At 39.4% G+C, this 14,794-nt stretch overlaps 1 protein-coding gene and 1 long non-coding RNA gene across 2 annotated transcripts in view; one reads left to right on the top strand and one right to left on the bottom strand.

Moving 5' to 3' along the window:
- The first annotated feature begins 223 nt into the window (after positions 1-223).
- The window catches only part of GAP43 (growth associated protein 43), a 91,600-nt gene continuing 77,029 nt past the window's right edge, over positions 224-14,794 (top strand). Inside the window, exon 1 of the mRNA XM_070751710.1 lies at positions 224-545. Within this exon, the coding sequence (XP_070607811.1) occupies positions 516-545 (30 nt within the window). The 5' untranslated portion in view covers positions 224-515. The remainder of the gene's footprint in view (positions 546-14,794) is intronic.
- On the bottom strand, positions 4,869-8,057 carry LOC139167261 (uncharacterized). The gene is made up of 2 exons (XR_011559095.1): positions 7,953-8,057; positions 4,869-5,620 (listed from the first exon to the last, which is right to left on the bottom strand). It is a non-coding gene; the product is annotated as an uncharacterized lncRNA (long non-coding RNA).

The following is a 14,794-nucleotide window of genomic DNA, read 5'->3' as shown; positions in this document are numbered from 1 at the left end:
GACATCTCTCCCTCTCTCTCCCCTTTCCCCCTAGCAATCTCTTCAACAGTGGGGAAGTCGCTGGGTAATTGGGTCCAGATTGGGTATGTTTAAACATTCATGAGGCTGGCAAAGGACTGAAAGGGGTGGCTGCCTTGATAGTGGGGGTGGGAGGTGGGGGGTGGGGAGAAGGACTAGTCCCCGAGAGCTGCCAGCGAACAATTCTGGGAAAGGGGGAAAAGAGAGCGAGCGAGCAGGCGCGATGGGTGATGAGCAATAGCGGCGAACCTTACAGATCCCTGCTAACTGCCCCGGTTGTCTGCCTGCTTCCGTATGTGTGTGTGCGCGCGTGTGTTTGAGTGTACGTCCGTGAGTGTGTGTGTGTGTGTAAGAAGGAAGGAGGGGGAGAGAAAGAGAGAGAGAGAGAGAAGGGAGGGAGTGGAGAGGGTGGGGGAGAGATAAGAGAGAGTGAAAGAGAGAGGAGGAAAAAGGAGAGAGGAGGAAGGAACCACAAGGAAGAAGGGGACAATACAACCATGCTGTGCTGTATGAGAAGAACAAAACAGGTAGAGCTGGAGATTTTTTATTATTATATATCTATATCTATCTATCTGTTGGGGAATTCCTACGCTGTTGATTATAACGTTTCTGTATGTGTTGAATGTGTGTCTCTGTGTGTATACACAGCCAGCCAGACACACAGACGTTCGGAGGGAGAAGCAACTGCTTCCAAAAGGCTTTTCCCTTTGCAATTCTTTTAACATCTTTGAACCGGGGGCTCAGATTACACACCCCTTCCATGATTGCAATGGGGTGTGTGCTTTACGAGTGTATGTTTTGCCTGTGGAGCCAGAAGGTGGATGGTGGGCAAGGCTGTGTAAGGACCAGAATTGGGGAGAAACAAGGGGGAAACCCCCTCCCCTTGAAACCAGCACCTGAGAGAGGGGGAGTGGGGGAAGAAGATGGGTTTTCTTAGAATGGTCTGTCTTGGGTTTGAAAGATGTGGATTTGCAAGGAGGGAGGGAGTTGGTTTGGGCTTGAACTGAAGGAAAGGAGGGTGGTGATTCCAATTCTGTCCATTCTTCTGAAGATAGGATATAAATATTTCCAAAAAGATATAAAAACAGTTTTATATGTTAGTGTTAGCTCTGGTAGATACTAAAGGGCGTGCTGTACAGAGATTTTGAATCATGGGTGTTTCCTCATCTTCCATTGTAAGATAATGTAAATGAGAAGAGAGTTACCATTTGTTATCTTTTATTTTCTTTTTCTCCTAAACATGATAGCATTTTTCTAAACTGCTAGGAGAAATTTGATGTAGGATGGAGAGATGGCTAAGAAGAATTCCCTCTTCTTCACCAAATTTTCATACCAGAAGCACTTCAACAACTGTGCACAATCTGGTAAAGAGATAGAGGACCACGCCTCTGTTAGGTCTTAGCCCTGATGGGATAGGAAAAATGGAATAGAATTAACTTGGTGGAAATTTAATTTCTGTGATATTGGTCCCATGTAATTTATTTTAATGGCAGGAGAGGTGGATTGTGAAGAAATTGGGAAGGTATCTTGCACCTGGCCATTAAACAAGGATGAGACATATTTTAAAAATGGGCATAAAATATCCTCTGTTCTTCTGTCAGAATACTTACTATGCCAAACTCTTTCTTCTTAGAATCATTAATGTACTCAAAATCTTGCTTTAGGAGGAATAGTGTGGTTTTATGCCATTACACCTGGATTTATTGAAATAATAAAGAATTTTTGATCTTTGGATAATTGCACCTATGAAAAGGTTTTAGTATATTGCTTCTTAAAGAGAAATGCACCTTTTCAGTGAAAGAAAATTTATTCTCTCAGAAACTGATATTGCCTAATGCAGATATGATCCTATAAAAACCTTTGTTGAAATAATTACTGTAGATATATTTGATTCAGAATGTAAAATATGTTTTTGAAGCAGCATATTGTTGGAAAGGTAGTCTGGTACAGCACTAGGGTGGGGCTGGTGAGAGGAACTTCCCCTTGCAATAGTGTTATTATTCTCCATACATGTTTTGGACCTCTGTTGGTGTTGCACTTAGTAAAACCTGAAATAATATGAAAAGGAGACATGGATCAGCTAGAAGATCATGGGGCGAAAAAAAAAGGAGGACATAGAAGGCAGACAGAAAGACAAATTAAACACAGTGAATGGTGAAGCTTAATAACTGTTTGAATAATGTAGAATACTTTCAAGGTTTGGAAATTATAGGCTGTAAAGTTGTGTCAGTCGTCTTCTGAAATCTGAATCTACAAAGATATGGGGAAAATCCATTTCTTGCCTTAGAAATCCTATTTTTCATGATTTTTAATGGATATATGAATCTGGCAAAGAAGCTGCTAAATCATAAAAATACAAGCCTAAGCACCATCAAAAGGCAAACCTCTTCATACATCCTTTATGTGACACATTTTCATAAATGCAAGCTTACAGACAGAAATTGTATAGATCTAAACATACTTATCAATATATAAATCAATGCATTTTTGGCAGACACAAAGAGACACACCCAGGCATGTATATTCTGATTCACATATGTATAACTGCACACAGAAGTGCAACTTCAACTTTGACACACCCACATACACATGTATTCCCAATCTCACTTTTTGAGCCATACTGCATTTTACATACGCACACGCCAATTACACTGATTTTTTTTTAAAAAAAACCTGCATAAAAAGTTTTAAATCATTGCATAAAATTCGATCTGAAAAAGAGCAGACCCTTACCCCCTTACCCCTATTTGACCCTTGTCTCCCTTTTCTCAACAGCCATTCAGAAAAGCAAAGCTAAATAACAGTGATGCCATCAAATTACAATGATAGGAAGTGGGTGTTTCTAAATCATAGGGAGGTCTCCTTACTACCTAGGGAATCCCTCCCTGGATTTGTATGCAAAACGCAAGTAACAGAAATTGTATGTTAATTATACAGGGTGCTTGTCTACATTGGTCCATACCCATGTGTTTGTCAGATACATCGAATCCCATAAAGATAAATTTAAGATATAAATAAAATTAATTGCATTATATTATTGGGTTTTATCGTTCATTTCATTTGTCCCAACCAATGTCTCTGAGTTGTAGTGAAATGACAAAATCTGCTAACCTTACAGTCGCACTAAACTGATTTTTAACATATCCCTTATGGCTTTCAAAATATATTCTTACAATGTTGATACACACTGTGGATAGCAAACAAGAATGTGGAGTTGGACAATTGTAATTGTGCACTCCTGAAGCTGATATTACATTCTGGGTCTGGAGATAGGAACTGACTAGACATGCTGCTTCATGAAACAGTATCTCTTGTATGCATGTATGTAGACAGGAGATAAGTAGGTGGGTGCTCAGTAGTGAACGGAATGAGGGATTAAAATGGGATATCAGTGTTTCTCACTTGTAGTTGGAAGTTTTCTTATCTTCCTTAATATATTCCGGGTTTCAACACATTAATGCTTAAAAGAAAGAGAGGTTTGAACTATGCCACACCCATGGAACTGAAAGAAGGGAGGGGTTGAAGAAAGAGGTAGGAAAAAGCCTGCATTTCTTTCCTTTTCCACATGAGCAGAAGGATAAGCAGGTCTTGTCTGTCTGTCTGTCTGTCTGTCTGTCTGTCTGTCTGTCTGTCTCTGTCTCTGTCTCTCTGTCTGTCTGTCTCTGTCTGTCTGTGTCTGTCTATCTCTGTCTCTCTGTCTCTGTCTCTCTCTCTCTTTTTCTGTCTCTGTCTGTCTGTCTGTCTGTCTGTCTGTCTGTCTGTCTGTCTGTCTGTCTGTCTGTCTGTCTGTCTGTCTGTCTGTCTATCTATCTATCTATCTATCTATCTATCTATCTATTTCATGATCTATCATGATCTGCCATGTAATGTAACTGGAAATGAAACTAGAGGATTGTTGCTATGATCACAACCAGAATAGTGCACTGCCCATTAACACTAGAAATGCCAGAAATGGGGGTGGATGCAGGAGGAAGGAAGACAGGAGAATGGGAAGAAAAAAACAGAGTCAACTCCGAGAGGAGGTTATATGATAGAGTATTAGCCAATTGCAAATCCCATTTGAAAACAACTGAATTCTGGCTCATGCTACAAAGGTTGCAAACTCATGGGGGTGTTGCCTTTATACCATTAAATGCTGAAACATGAGGAGGGAATAAAGAGATGAAACAGTTTTCTTTTTAGGGGTAGAGTGGGTTGAAAAGAGGAAGCAGACACCTGATTATTACAGAAAGAGTGTTATAGTAATAAGCCAATAGAGCCAGCCAATTTCCTTCACCATAAATTGAAATTAAACTCAGATAGTGATTCTAGGTAACTTTCCATAGCTTCTTAATTTCAGCATGGGAGTCTTTCGTGGTTTTATGATTTGGCAGATTATGTGTTCCTTTTCACCCCCTGATGTCTTTAAAGACTTCTAATAAATCAAATGGAAACAGTAACTCTTGATCCTCCCTTTCTCTCTCTCTCTCTCCCTCTGAAATTTTCTGAACTCCTTGGTTATTATAGAAATTGATTTTTCATAAATCACTTTACTGGAAGCCATTTCTCACTGCATGTATGAACATCCCAGGAGGCTTTATTGAATGCAGCCCTTCCATAATACAAAAAGCAACAAAGATGATTAGTGGAATAAGTCATTGTTTTCTTGCAAGCACAACTTTTCTACCAGTATCCATTCTATAATAGTGGTTTTGGATTTCTAATAAAATATTTGAAATAATCTGTAGGCAAATGTGTGAGGGGAGGGTATACATGCAATATATAACTCAACAAATACTTGTGCATGCAGAAGAAAGTAATTCTTCAGATGGAGATAAACATATTCAGGTGGAGATAAATATACTCGTTACTGTTGGTCATTGGAAAAATACGCCAAATCATTTATTTATAATAACATAAAAGCATGTATCAAGCCCATATGTAAATTATTGTTTAAGCAACAGCTGTCTTCCCATGCAAGGGTGAGACGATGTGATTTTCCTAAAGGCAGCATTCTCAGATTATGAGTTGAGCAACCATTACTTTGGCTGCAGATATACTACATCCTTTTCAAAACAGTTGTCATATGAGAGTACATATCATCTTGTTTTGCTGTGATTAGTGTATGAAACATTCCTTGCTGCAGGGAACAGGAGTATGCTGTTCATAAACTGATGGACAGGTTTTGTGTCTCATACGGATGCTCTGCTGCTGTTGATGTGGTGGATGGCTTCAAGGCTCTGCATCTCCTGTTCATGAAATTCTTTGCATACAGAAATAATTGCTTGCATAAATATAAGCTGCAGGTTCCACACTGCAAGCCTGGCTAATCTCTTCCTGCTGTTAAAACCAAATACGTTTTGGGCCAATAATTTGGAGGAATGCATTATTACAAGTCAAAAAAACCCCAACCAACAAACAACCCACCAACAAACCCACATCAATTAGGATGTTTTTCATTTGAATGTTTTTTCTCTTCCTGGGAAGTCATTTGTATCATCTGAGAGTTTGGAGCATCCTATTTTGAATAGATTAAAGAAAAATCAACAGGATGTCCACTTTTTCAAAGAAGGTCCATAATTGTCCATCAGCTAGCTTCCTTCTGCTTCATTCTTGAAGATGGCTGTTTTCAGGAATACAAAATAAATATATTTTCGTCATCATTAGCAGCGACAGTGAATAAATAGAGTAGCTTCATTGATCAGCATTTTAAAATGAAAAAAATACACCAGTCCTTTGGAGCTTATGAAATTATGCATGTCATGTGATTCCAGTGTTATGGGTAGGACAGAAAATTACCAAGGACTGCTATCATACTGGGTTTGGCAGGGTATGAGAAAGCATCATAATATTCAGTTTATGTAATGTTGTGGTTCCGTCTGAGGCCCCTCAGGGAACGGCTGACCTTCTGTCGGTTTCCAGCTCAGAGGGAGAGGCTGAGGAACAGGAGGTGCAGACAGACGAGGAGGAGGAATCCCAGGCTGAAGAAGAGGGAGGACAGCCAGAGTCCCACCAGGGGGAGCTCTCCCCAGCAAGCAGCCTGGATTCCTTAGAGGAAAATGCACAAGCCATAATTGATCTGCGACAACGAAGAGCAACTCAGAGACGGAATCAATTGGCTAAATACTTTCAGCATTAAAGTGGCAACAGCTGGGTTTGGGTGTGGTGCTCTTGGGAAAGGCTAAAAGGCAGACCCACCCTTCCTGGCTTGTGGAGTTTTATCTTTGAGAGTCGTGGGACCTGACTGTGAACTTTGGCGTCTTGGAATCCTGGTTTGTGCCTTTGACTATTGAAACCTTGGGGGGGGGGGTGCCAGCAAGAAGCTTGCTGTATTGTCTGGACATCAGGACCCTGCTGTACCGTATTATAGCCTGTCTGTTGGGAAGAACAGGTTTTCCTCTGTGCTTATTTTTTCCAGTTATAAAATACTTTTGGCTTTTACCAGAGTGTCTGGCTGTTTTTCCCAGTTGGTGTTGAGGTCTGGGGGAACCCAGACAGAACATGTAAGCAGCTTTTTTATTTCTTAAGCGTGCAGCAAAAAGTTCAGGTCATGTATTCAAAGCGTTTAATAATCAAAGCCAACCATTTTGACTTACAAAGAGAACATCTCATGACTATTTCCCCCTACTTCTGGCAAAACAAATGTTTATTAAGACAAACTGATGCTTAAGGCAGCAATTTTACTCACCTAATGGGGGACAATCTTCATATGATATATGGCACTAGTATTGCAAGTGCCATATATGCAATCTACGGTGGTACCTGTGCTTATGAACTTAATTCGTTCTGTGACCAGGTTCTTAAGTAGAAAAGTGTGTAAGAAGAAGCAATTTTTCCCATACGAATCAATGTAAAAGCAAATAATGTGTGAGATTGGGGAAATCACAGGGAGGATGGAGGCCCTGTTTCCTCCCAGGAGATTCCTAGAGAGGCCCCATGGAGGCTTCTCCCACCTTTTCCGGCCCTATTTCCTCCCAGGAGATTCCTAGAGAAGCCCCACAGAGGCTCCTCCCAGCCTTTTCTGGTTACAGTTTCGGAGGCTAGGGTTTGTAAGTGGAAAATGGTTCTTGAGAAGAGGCAAAAAAGTCTTGAACACCCAGTTCTTATCTAGAAAAGTTCGTAAGTAGAGGGGTTTGTAGATAGAGGTACCACTGTACTATATGCAACCTGCTGGGGAGCTCATAAAAAGTAGCTGTTACAAATCTTAACTGCTTTATAGTACTGTATATAATACAAGTATGTTACTCATTATATTGAAAAAGTATAGAGTTTAAAAAAATATTTCAAATGTACTTTTTAAAACTTCATCATGTTTCTGTACACTGTGTTTTTTTTTGTTTAAAAAATGAAAAAAATACCCCATGTGTGATCTTTGAATATATGTGGCACCGTGGTTTTTATTGAAAAATAATCATAGGTCTAAGCCGTTAGCCTTCTTTATGTGATTAAGGAGCTTCCACACCAATTAGCCAAGCATTATAAGCTCTATAAGAGAAAATGTTTCTATGCAACTGTCCACACAGTGCGTGAAGAGGGAGCGAAGAAAACAAAAATACGAGCTAAAAAGGTCACCCAACATTAGGCACATTTGAATGGTCAGGAAAGATCAACCTCATGGAGAAAGAAATCCAAGCCATGGAGGTCAATGGGACCCATAAGAAGTATAGATGCATATGTAAGTCAAAATTCAAACTGGTTCATAAGATATAAAATGGACATTTTTTGGCTCAGCTGAGTTCAAAGAAGAGTTCTCTGAAAACGTTTTGTCACCCCCCTTCTCTCCCTCCCCTCTCCTTCTCTCATTGCAAAGAGAAAATAAGATTCCTTTGGATCTTTTTCTTCTTACTCTTTCCTCAGAAAAAGAGTCCCGAGGAATTAATTTTGGACTAAAGGAAAATATCCACAAATCCCTAAATTAGCAAAATTGTACTGTAAAGAAATGAATTTATTACTACCTTAAGTACGTTTCCTGGGTTGTCCCTCCTGTGTCCTGCATATTATTGAAGTGTGTGGGATCTTTCCCCAAGTGGATTCTCAGGGACGGTGATCTTCATATGAATGATGCAACTGGGGATAATTTGGGTAGATCCTCCCTTCTGCTTTAGTACCTGTTAGATGGGAGGAGTCCGTGTGCTTGCATCATCCACAGTTAATTCTCAACCACACAGAAGTGCATCCTCTTTTAATTACTGGGATGAGCGAAGGGCTCAAAATGCCTAACTGATTTTCAGAATTCCTTGCAAGTCAGAGATGCAGCTATGGATTTTGTGAAGATATTCAGTAAATCCTTGTTGTTCCTGAACGACATCTGTTGAACTCCCCATTTGTGTACTCTATTTTTATGCTGGTAAAGAGAGATTTCTGTTCTACAGCCAGCATGTGAAAATAGCAAAATGCTTATTCATGCACTACATTCACCTGTTGGATTTTCACTGGGTTTATTTTTTCTTGATGATGATGTAATTTTCTATCTTTCTGTAATTCTGAAATGGATGCTCCAGTGGAAATCTGAGTTATAAATGTACTTAACATTGCATAACTAGTCACAGTTCTCAGACGCTGGGTCACAGTAGTCTTCACTGAGATCTTATTTGAAAGGGGGGGAAAAGCACACAGAAGGTTTTTCTTTAATATGTACAAAACATTAGTTACCAGCTGTAACTCAAGTCAATCAAGAGGCATTCTTGCTTGATGCAGTGAAAATGAAGGAGCAAAAGCTAATGAGTGTGTGTGTGTGTGTGTGGGGGGGTGTTTGGTATGTGGGGGTGAGAAATGGGTGGAGAATATGTTAAAAAAAGGGAAAAAGCAGAGGCGAGCTTGTGAAAAAGAGCTGGGCCTTCCAGTTTATACATGTCTGAGTCATTCAGGTCAGAGAATAAATAAAACATACAGTACTTACCAAAGTTTGTTTTTCTTAGAAAATAATTCTTCTTTATATTAAACTGTGCTAATTTATTGCACCAACAGCAAAGACAACAGAGGTTTCCCTGGCATAAAAGATTAACAGATGTACTGTGGCATCATCTTGTCTTTATTTTTTTTATATGATTGATTGGTTAATTGATTGGTTCCATGAATGTACTTTCATCTTGGATAAAGACTATCAGATGTAGTCAAATTTAAAAGGTAGTGTTTGTGATTTGAAGAATATTGTCCCATGAGAACTGAGAATCAACTCAGTTTTGATTTGTTTTTGCAATTATATGGACTTTTATGCCAAGTCACACACTACTTTCAACATCCCATTGATCCATCCATATGGGTGCGAAGATGGATGTCTAGGACAGAGTGAGGACACGGGTTTGCATGATTAGGCAGTCTCTATTTTATCTTGTGGAAATTGATATGTGGATGATAAAGAATTCTTAGTTTATAGGGAAATATTTACATTATTAAGTCTTTTTAAAAGATGTTATCTATCTCTTGCTATTAAACAGACAACTCATCCATATCCACAATAATGCACCTTTCCATGAGGAAACCATATTTGTTTATGTCAGTGGTTCTCAACCTTTCTAATACCAAGATCCCGTAATACACTTCCTCATGTTGTGGTGACCCCCAACCATAAGTCTAGCATGAATTCTCCCAACAGAGCTTTAAGCTGATTGGCAGGAAGGTCAGAGGGATACCCCCACTGTAAACACTTGATAGGTCGGATTGTAAGGTGCCAGAATAGAAGCTTTAGTTCGTAACACCGTGGGAAATTTATCTTTTACCATGGTCTTAGGTGACCCCTGTGAAATGGTCATTTGACCCCCAAAGGGGTCCTGACCCCCGGTGGAGAACCACTGATTTATGTGGAAAAATAACATTAGGGAAAATATGGATGTATTGCAATAGTGCAATAAAGGTGCTATTCTTTTTTGGAAAATTAGTTGTATTGTGTCCTCCTACTCTTCATTTGGTTTTGGATTTGTTTGTCTATTCAGCTTCCTCTTCAAAATGTGATTTTAGTTTTAAGTTACTGGTCTCATCTTCAAATTTTTCAAGTCCTTCTCAGTGTTCATGTGTTTTTCTGGTTCCTTTCTTCCTTTGGTCCTTTGCTTTCTTAAACAACTCATTTGTATTCATTGTACTAAACCCATGCTAAAAATGCAGTTGCATACATTTCTGCCTAAAGATTTAGAGGTAGATCATCCCATCTGCTGAGATCAGAAAGCATGTTCCAAATAGTTGTACAGTACTTTGTAGTCGCTAAGAGGTGAAGTTGGATGTGAATTGAATTTACTACTGAATTCCTTGATTCATTGTAACATAATGTCATCAACCATCACCCGGCTGTTAATCTTCAACATCTAATGGAAAGTTGCAGTCTCAGAAAATGATAGTGTATATATGAATACTGTGGCTATCCCTTGACCTAGTCCCCATAAAGTTATTTCATCTGTTGAAGGGGAAAATGTCCTGTGAAAATGAGTTTTGCAGTTAATTATATGTGTGAAGAAGTCATTCTTTTTGTCTTTCTTACATGTAATAAGACTGATCTGTGATTTTTAAATATTATTCCAATTTATTTACTGTTATCACATTGATCATGTTTTCTACAAAAAGAAAAAAACTGGTTAGGTTTTCCTTAGACAGGCTTTTTTCACTAAGCCTGTTCAACCTTGTGTTCAGGAGTGGGTTCTAACTTACTCGTTATCGCTTCCTCACACGCCTTGTGCCTGTGCCTCATGAACGCCTCTGCGTTTCTTATGTACATGCATGCACAGTGCTGAAAAATCTATGAAAACAAGATGGTGACATATGCACAGTGCTGGAAGCACGGCTTCTGTGCATGCTCAGAAGAAAAAAAATCCTGGAACAAAATCACACCATCCTCCCAAAAATATTCCAAAAAAAGATGGTGGTGTCCAAGAGCCGGTACCAACAACTGTTTCCATGACATCACTGTGATGTCACCAGCAGTTTGCTACCAGTTCTATAGAACCGTTGTGAAGTGGGAAGAACCCACTTCTGCTTGTGTTTCCCCCAAAAGATTTTCTTTTTAAAAGTACCATTGTCAGAGCATTTTTTTTTCTAGATAAGAGAACCCTAATTGCACTACTGCTCTCAATCAGGAATTTATAGTTGTTTTCCTAATAATTTTCTTTATGTTTTTCCTTTTGCTATGTAATTTGCAGCACTGTAGCTGAACTAATCACATCAGAACATCCAGATTTAATGAAGACTTTTAAGCCTTTCTTGTAATGTTTAGGCATGACCCATGATTGAATCAATACTTTCCCTTCATAGGGATTTATGGAAACAATAGTGGCTGGCTTGGAGGGGCACAGACATAGGTAAAGCCATCGTCCTTACAGTGCAGCCAAGAAAGAGAGATTTTGATTGCAAGGACATTGTAGGTTTGGTCCTCACAATAATAAATCTTCTGGGACTACAGTTTGAAAAAGCTAGCAAAGAAATGCAACCTAATGCCAAACATGACCACAAAAAAGATTGTTTGTTTTGAGAAAAACAGAAATGTTCTTTTAACTCAGTGGCCCTCGACCTTTTGACTACCAAGGGCTTTTGAGAGAGTTTTTTTTCTTTTCTTTTTTGATTTCTTAAAAAAAAATAGACAAACAAACATACAATACATAATTAATCCATCAGTGCATCATCTGCATGCTTCTTCTGTGCCTTCTCCCTATTCCCCTGTTATTTCTCATATCCTAATATTATAACATTTCGCCTCTCTTTCTTTACAATATTATTCTATACATATCTCTTCTCCAACCAATCATAAAATTGACCCTCTATCTGAAAATATTCCAATTCCTCTCTTTCTTTAATTATCAAGATCAATCTATTCATTTCTGCACAATCCAAGAGACAGTTCTTTCTGTGGACTGTAGCGGGTGTGGTTTTGTATGCTGCCTGCATCCTGCAGATGGGGATTCACTTGTTTGCATGGCCCAGTTTCTGGCATGATGCAGACTGGAGCTGGTCCATGGACTGGGGGCTGGGGACCCCTGTTTTAGCCTTTTTCTCTGTTAAATTCCCAAGCTCAAGAGGAGGAAAGTGAGGACCTTTGCATGGGAATACATTAGCATACATTTAAGAATGTGATAAAATGGAGCCTTTGCAACTTCACAAAATTTTAAAGTTGACATAACAATTTATATTAGTAGTTCCTACTCTGGTCAAATTATAGTTGTTTTCCATGTCATTATACCAGTGTTTCCCAACCTTGGCAACTTGAAGATATTTGGACTTCAACTCCCAGAATTCCCCAGCCAGCGAATGCTGGCTGGGGAATTCTGGGAGTTGAAGTCCAGATATCTTCAAGTTGCCAAGGTTGGGAAACACTGCATTATACTGCCCATTTTACAAATAGGGGTTCAAGTGTACTGTACTATTGACGTTTCAGCTACGAGGGTCGCCCAGAAAGTAATGCATCATATTTTTTTTCTTCAACAATTATTTATTGAACACAATTAAACTTACACATAAGAATTATGTTTCTTCTTGTATGCCCTGTGGGTACCACTCCTTTTTCTGGTCACGATGCCATTTCTGCACTGTGCGAATCACTTCTAAAGACCTCACTCTTTAAAGGCCCAGTGACTAACCGTACGTCTGTCGACTGCAGATTCTCCATAAACTGTACACAAACATTTGTGAATGTTCCCAACAGTTTCTTTCTCCGTAGTAAGAAATTCAATAAAGTTAGGAAATTATTTTAAACACAAGTATATAATTAACAATTCATTGAGGGTCAGATGGCATGCAAGTTTAAAAAAAAATATATTACTTGAAAAATATTCATGGCTGATAATTTTTTTCAACTTAAGAGAACCTAATATTCTTCTATGAACATTATAATGATTATTAACATTTCCAATTATCATTTTTTTCAATTAGCTTTCTTTAATAGTATTATGAGCAGAATAATGCTGCTTATAAGCAGTTATATGAACAGAACTCTCATATGAATTTCTTCACAGACGTATTGCTTCTTCATAAATCAGTCACCTTTTTACTGTGTTGTTTTCCCTTGAAGTAATAGTCTGATCAGTTCATTCCAAACTAAGCAGATTTACATGATGCAAACCAGATTATATTTGCTTCCCTTCAGATCCTGCAGTATATTACTCTGTGTTTCTCTTATTGGCCTCCTTTACTGCAGTGTGTCTAGGATTTCTGAGTACAGTGGTACCTCTACTTAAGAACTTAATTTGTCCCATGACCATGTTCTTAAGTAGAAGCAATTTTTCCCATAGGAATCAATGTAAAAGCAAATAATGCGTGCAAACCCATTAGGAAAGAAATAAAAGCTTGGAATTTGGATGGGAGGAGGAGGAAGAAGAAGAGGAGGAGGAGGAGAGTTGCCACTGAAGGAAGAAGGTGAAGTGAGGGGAATAAAAATAATGCAAAATTTTAAGGCTTAAAAAAAAAAGAGGGACTGAGGATGGCAAGGAGGAATATGCGCCTCCAATACCCCCGGTGCAAGGCTGCCTCCCATAAACTGCCTCCCATACACTGGCTGCTGCTGCTGCTACCTGCTGCCTCTTCCTTCCCATGCTGAAGGGCTCCCCTCTCCTCTCACTCGTAGCCGTCGCCTTTCCTTCACTGTAGTGACTCCTTGAATGCCCAGAGCGAAGGGAGCGTTTCTTTTCTCTGGGTGCTGGCAGAAGTTTATTCCCTGTCCAAACGCCCAGAGAAAGGAAAATGCTTTGTTCGCTCTGGACTGCCAAAGCTTCCTTAAGTGCCACCAAAAGGCTCCTCTGGCAGCCTAGATAGCTGGAGATTAAGGGGGAATGACAGGAAACTGGCCGGGCCTTCGGGCCACTCCCAAATTTCCTGGGAAATTTTTCCAGGCTCGGGTTCTTAAATAGAAATGGTTTTTAAGTAGAGGCAAAAAAAAATCTTGAACACCCGGTTCTTATCTAGAAACGTTCTTAAGTAGAAGTGTTCTTAAGTAGAGGTACCACTGTATTGGCAAACCTTTTCAGCATCGAGTGCCAAAACAGGATAGTGCACATCTGGGGAAAGCACTGGAAACTGGAAGAGCAGTTCCCCGGTGTGTATGTGCATGTTGTGAATCTGAACTTCCAGTTTCTAGTATGCACATGAACACCGGTCTTCTGGTTTCAGGTGCACGTGTGCCAAAACCTGGAAGAGCAACAAGCGATGGCTGGTGTGCCTGGAGAGATAGCTCTATGTACCACTTCCGGCACCTTTGTCATAGGTTCGCCATCACAGTGATAGAGTACTGTAATTCCATAAAAAATAGTAATGACAAATGCAACATTGTTACAGAGGGTTTAAAGACACATAGAAGGAATTTCTTGTGAAAATTTGTGGCTCCTCCATTTGTTATTCACTTGTGCAGAGTATAGACCTTAGAAACCTTAGCCATGGGTTTAAATGAGGTACTTCTTGCTTTGCTATATTATGCATCTATATACAGTATATAGTTACATATTTTTGCTGATAAATGAAAAGACAGAAAATCAACCATCTATCTCTTTCTCTGTCTCTATCTCTATGTATGCTTCTCCCTTTCCCTCTCCATATATCTATATACATACATACATATATATACATTCAGAATATAGTTTGTTGGCTATGAATAAATTAACTGCCTTGAAATGGCCCTGGGATGGGCCTACAGGCAAAAAGGAGCTGTGATATTCCTTCAATATACCAGGGTGATCCAACAGAAAAAACATATAATCTCTCCCTGGTACAAAGCTGAAGGGATCAGATCCTGTGGCCTAGCGACCCCAGGATCAAATCCCAGTAAGGGTATAGCTAGCTGATGAGGCCAGAACAAAGCCGAAATAGCGCTATCCTATTCTCCCTTAAT

The sequence above is a fragment of the Erythrolamprus reginae genome, chromosome 4, assembly GCF_031021105.1.
Source record: "Erythrolamprus reginae isolate rEryReg1 chromosome 4, rEryReg1.hap1, whole genome shotgun sequence".
Taxonomy (NCBI): domain Eukaryota; kingdom Metazoa; phylum Chordata; class Lepidosauria; order Squamata; family Dipsadidae; genus Erythrolamprus; species Erythrolamprus reginae.
Note: the sequence above shows the minus strand (reverse complement) of the source record. Positions and strands in the feature narration are given on the sequence as shown.